This window comes from Dendroctonus ponderosae, unplaced genomic scaffold, assembly GCF_020466585.1.
Source record: "Dendroctonus ponderosae isolate FM_Combo_2020 unplaced genomic scaffold, Dpon_F_20191213v2 Dpon_F_20191213_1, whole genome shotgun sequence".
Lineage (NCBI taxonomy): Eukaryota > Metazoa > Arthropoda > Insecta > Coleoptera > Curculionidae > Dendroctonus > Dendroctonus ponderosae.
The window spans coordinates 37,097,860-37,103,548 of NW_026017110.1; the positions used below are offsets into that span (position 1 = coordinate 37,097,860).

At 35.6% G+C, this 5,689-nt stretch overlaps 1 protein-coding gene across 1 annotated transcript in view; it reads left to right on the plus strand.

Annotated features, from left to right (window-relative positions):
• Window positions 1–3,792, plus strand: part of LOC109533649 (ras GTPase-activating protein-binding protein 2) — a 20,714-nt gene extending 16,922 nt beyond the window's left edge. The window contains exons 9-12 of the mRNA XM_048665065.1: window positions 205–464; window positions 562–686; window positions 789–926; window positions 2,022–3,792. Of these exons, the coding sequence (XP_048521022.1) occupies window positions 205–464; window positions 562–686; window positions 789–926; window positions 2,022–2,079 (581 nt within the window). The 3' untranslated portion in view covers window positions 2,080–3,792. The remainder of the gene's footprint in view (window positions 1–204; window positions 465–561; window positions 687–788; window positions 927–2,021) is intronic.
• Window positions 3,793–5,689: the final 1,897 nt, after the last annotated feature.

Here is a 5,689-nt window from a genome sequence, read left to right on the forward strand (position 1 = left end):
CTGCCTCATCGCCTTTGAAAATGTCCACCGCAGTTGTGGACGAAACGTCAGGAAGAAATTCTGATAGACCACGGCTTCAAAGCCCGGAAAACATTTCTAAATATAATCTGACCGGCAGTGAAAGCCTTCATAGTCTGATAAATTTTTAAACTGTTGAATCATTTATATCATTTATTTCTAACATTTTACAATTATTTATTTTAGAAGATCGGCGAAGATCCCAATCATCGAACTTTGGCGGCCAGTTAGATGCCAATCAATTGTTTTTGGGAAATTTGCCACACTCTGCTACTGATGATGAACTAAGAGAAATTTTTGGGGAATTCGGGACAGTTGTGGACCTCAGAGTGCACAGTAAACCAGCTACCAATGGACCTAAAGTTGGTCAGTCCAGGCTTCCTCCCAACTACGGATTCATTACCTACGACAGTCAGCAGTCTGTAATGGCATGTTTGGCAGCTAAGGTACGTACTTCACGAGTAGTCAGAGAAAAGGGGTTTTCAATTGGCTATTGAACATTTTGTTAAGAGAAATTATACTTTTTGTTTCCCTGTTGTACAGCCTATCTTCTATCCCCGCAATGATCCCAATGGAACTAAAATGAATGTGGAAGAAAAGAAAAATAAGGAGAGGGATGGCAACCGTCCATCATACGGCGTAAACAGTAGACCAGGGATGGATAATAGGTAATTATTTTTTTTATACATTGCGTGCAATATCTTTATTTTGATTCATTGGTGATTTTTTCAAAAAGTTAGTAGTTTTTAAAGCACACTTCTTAATTTTAGAAGTGGTGGCCGAGGAGATGCCCAAAGGCGAGGAATGGGTCCTGGCGGACCCCGTGGAATTCCTGGAGGACCTCAAGGAACTCAAGGACCTGGAGATAGAAATCGAACGGGAGATAGAGACAATCGATACAATAATAGGTCAGTATTTACGACGTTTTTATGTTAAAGCTGCAGAACTTCGCATTCTACAATCTTGTGTTTTCTATTAATTGAAATATACTACGTCAATATATTTTTTTACCCATTTTTGCTTAGTTTGTTCAAGTAATCGAAAGTTAATATATACAGGGTGTAAATGGGAGTATGCTGAAACATCTTGTAAATTATAGAAAATAACAGAAACCGCGTGTGTACTTGCATAGGTGAACCCGATAGCGACATAAAAATTTTGGTAGATTGCGCTGCTAACGTTTGATGCCTCCCATTTTAATATGGATTGATATGTTTTTACTGCTGAATCCGGATAGTTTTTAATGCCACATAAAGAAGTATTGAGGTGTATATAAAATTATTAAGGTAATTAAAATTCAAAAAGTGAGTTTAATAAAACGTGAGGAGCTAATTGAAGATGTGAGGAAATATTTGGAACAGTTGTTTTTCCGAAAGACTAAACGCCAACATTTTAAAATATTGATAAAATTTCGTCTCGTCGTCCAACAGATGAGCGAAAAGTGACAAAAACTCTTCTTCATGAGGTCTGGTTTTCCAAGTAGCATGGACCCAAAACCTGTTTTCCCTTGTTCTCCCTCAAACATCTTCATTGCTTAGATAAGGTGCCACCATGGCCAAGTCACTCACACTCGCAAAAATTTTTCCCAAACCCGCTGCAATAGAGCCTTGCCCTTCGATTAGCGAATGACAACTGCATATGACTATCGGAGCCAAAAAATTGAACGAAGACTGAAGCGTGTATGAGATGTATGTATGCCTTCCCCTTTCCGATCCTGCACCGATCTGATTGATTGAGCATCAACGGAAGGTACTCTGGAGTCCGACGGAAAGTCCCAGGCCTGAGTTAGCAGTGCTATCTATTAAAATGTTGATACCACTTGCGGATCTCTTCTAATTACACAACATTTGTATAACACATTTTCTTGTATTTGCTATGATTTACGAGATATTTGACTGGTTCTGTTAAAATCAGTTCAAATGTATAGTGTGGGAAATAATTGCATTTTTTGAAAATTTAATAGAATACTAACGTCCAACTATTGTATTTTTCGTTCTTTATAGAAGCGGCGGAGGTCCGGCAAACCGTGGGGGACCTAATAACTACCAGCGACGTCAGTAAGCAGTAATTTTCGTCCCGATATTTCCGAGTCCCCCATGTTTAAATGAGTGCACCCGTCCGTTGTGTAGTGTCAAAAAATGTGTGTTGAAACCGTACTCTGATAGGCTCGCACAGTTTTTCACATTAGACAACGCTTGCTATGTTGCAAGTATTTTCTTTTCAAATCCTTTAGGTGCGTTCAAAATAAAGTCGTTGGGTGTTTTTTATTTGAAGTATTTTTCTAGTTATAATAAGAGAGAATGCAGCGTGCGGATTGGCTTAGAACTCTATAATACGCTTATATACAGTCGTAAACCAACGCTGCAAGCCCTGGTTTATGTGGTATAAATACCATGAATCCGCTTGTAAACTTTATTAAGTAGGTACATTCGATGACAATTTTCAGTGTTGGTTTATTTGCCGTTTTATTTTATTCGAAGTTGTAAACATGCAACGTTTGTTAAAATGCTACATTTTGAAATTTGATAATCAGTTTAAAAAACCAATGCTATGTCGCATTCGGAGCAAGGGCGTTTGCATTCAATTGAGAAGTATTCCAATATGCGCGTTAATTGATTGGTATAGTGATGGCAAAATTTCTTGTCTGATGCTCAGAACTCACAAAAAATATGTTAATAATGATTCGTATATGCATTTTTCGAGTGGATTTGTGTGATCTAAATAAGATGGAATATGTAAAATAAATCTGTATAGTTTATATATTCTATCCTATTTAGAAAAAAACATTTAAACCGTAGTTTTCAGACTACGTTTAATTAATTATTATCAAATTTAGGTTTAATCTTTATCATACTTCCTTGATTTAAACGTTACGCTCATCTAGTTTTACATTTTTAATATGCTGATTTATTAAAATAGTGGTCAATTGAAGATACATCTGTGCAATGAATTCAATTTAAAAATTAAAAATCATGGAGTTTTTTCAACATTTGTGTATCTGCAATTTTATTTGTTAGATTGTGATAATTACAATCTTAGTGGGTTTTTAGGTTCTGAAAGTGTTGCTACTGGGTATACACATCTGGATAATAAGTAAATATATTATCAGTAAATCCGAATTATACTTACATAAATATAATTCTTAATAAACAATGAAACTATAAAGTTTAATTCAGTGTTACTATGATACAGTATTTGCGTCCTCCAGTATGCGCATTTTCCTAGCATAAGTGTTTGGTCTCATTTTTAGGAATAAGATATGATTGATATAGACTGGTACCTTATTAGTTGTGTAACATTTAGTTCAGCCTTTCAATTTTTGTGGTGTGTTTAATGAATACTGATGAAATTATAAGGAGGATATATAATAAACAATTTTTATACCTTGTTTAGTATCTTTTATTTGTTCCCATTTGAGACCAATCATGAATGCTTAAAGTTACTATTCGACCGAATAAATGAGGTTCTTAGCACAATGTTAAAATAGATTTATAATGATAAATGCGTCTATATTAAAGTTGTTTTCTCTTGTACCATTGCAGTTGTGCATCTTTTTCTACAAGCATTGTTAGTCATTTATTTTCGACATTTTTTACAAATGTTTTGATAGTCCGTTTGAGAGTGACCACATGTTGAATAAATTCTCTTTAAATAACTGTCCGTAACACCGGCATTGTATGTATTTTTCTTTAATCTGTGATTTTAAATACAGTTGAGTGTGTAGCTTGTACTTAGCAGTTTATCCTAATAAATTGTTAGTTTTTTTTTTAGAAAGTAACTGTTTTAATTTGCACAAGTTTAGAAAAATTTGAAAATAACCATAAATTAATATGGTTTGAACACATGAAAAGCTCTGAATTAAGGTTTAGTTTTCAAAAGAAAAGAAACTTTGCCGGAGTAACCAAAGGAAAAAATTGCCAGAGAAGCTGAAGAGTGTGGTTTCAAGAATACAAGGTATGCCCGACAAACTTTTAGGGGTGATAGGGGACATCAGAACTAGCTTTTTTGCTTGAGAAATATATGTTGAAAACAGAGTTTTAGAGACACAGGTGTTGAAATTACAAATTTTATTTAAAAAGATCGAATGAGAAAGAATCAAGGTGGTTTCCCATTGCCTTGTCCTAAAGCCATCAGGTCTTGGACATATTTTGAGACGTGATAAATATCGTCCATTACAGCTCATACTAAAGGGCAACATTGAGGGGGCCGTGGAGTTGGAAGAAAGCAACAGTCGTGGCTCTGAAATATTCGGGTTTTTCACTTGGCGGTAGACCGTACAATGCAGCTTTTTTCATTGTGATAGCAGCCAACTTCAGGAAGACCGGACAAGGCACGTGAACATAGTGAGGTAGCTGAGAGCAAGAAGTCGATACTGAGAAGAAAATGTCGCTGGAGAGCCCGGACCGAATAACAAGATGAGCCTGAGTAATGTATATTATGTAATTTTGAAAGCGTAAGAATGATGGCAGAAGTTTTGGTACTGAACACAAATAAACTCAGAGACTGTGAATTAATAGTTCAACTGCCGAAAGAGCGATTAGAGGGCGTGAATTTATTTCTAACAAAACTATTGCTCCAGTAAAAAATAAATTAGCACCCTGTATCTTGAAAAAACTGCTTTTGTTGTTCCCTATCAACCCTAAAAGTTTTAACAAGAGTAGGGTCTTTGCAAATAATTTTTTGTGATTGAACCATCTTCAAACATTAGCAGGCGGGTCTTTTAGAAGAATGCCAATAGCAAATTAGAAAAAAAATGGAAAATTACCATATTTGCTTTAAAAATAACGTCAAGCCAGAATTCGGTTTTACTGGCTGTGACGTCAAACGGAACTTCGGATAGAATTCCTACCCCAGCAAACACACCTCGGTCCCTGAGATGTCCCTCGGATATCTATTCCCTCCCCATATTTACGTGAGACGTCCATGGGACATACTTTTGGATTGTTCGGGTCATGTATGGGATGATCCTGGGATTAGAGACTGGTTGTTTCGAGCACATCTGTGAAACGTTTTTAGATCTCCATCCAACATCATCAACATCCATTAGGTCTTAGTCAACCATCAAATTATTGCTAGGTTTTCTGTCTAAAAATCATCAAACTCTTTCAACTTTCGAAAACCGTTGAAGAAAGCTTTATAATTTGGACACTTTAAGGTGGAAGCTATTTAAAAGAAAGAAAATACTGAACCACTTACCTATACTTCAAAACAAACAAAATACGTTTACGTATTACAAACTGAAGTTATTTTTGCTATGAATCGAAATTTGCTCTCCTATGTGAAACCGAACTATAATATACAGGGTTGCTCATTAGTGCGTCAAAGTGCGATATCTCAGTAAATATGAAGTTTACAAGAAAATTCGTCCAACGAAAGTTTTTCACGTTTAAAAGGTCCACATTCTAAAATTACTTTCCAATATACAGGGTGCATCATAAACGTGTGGTAGTTACCAACTCTGGTTTTTTAAATGAAACCCCCCCTTTTTTTTGTTATTTTCAGATTGGCCGTTCAATTTTAATTTATGTTTGTTTCAACCGTTTTACCTGAAAAATTTACGATTTCCGAGTTATTCATAAAAATGTGAAAGTTTTGACAGCTACTGGGTTCCACAGAAATCGATGCTGTACACTACCCGCTGCGAATTTTGGAAAACAGTTTTCAGCGATTC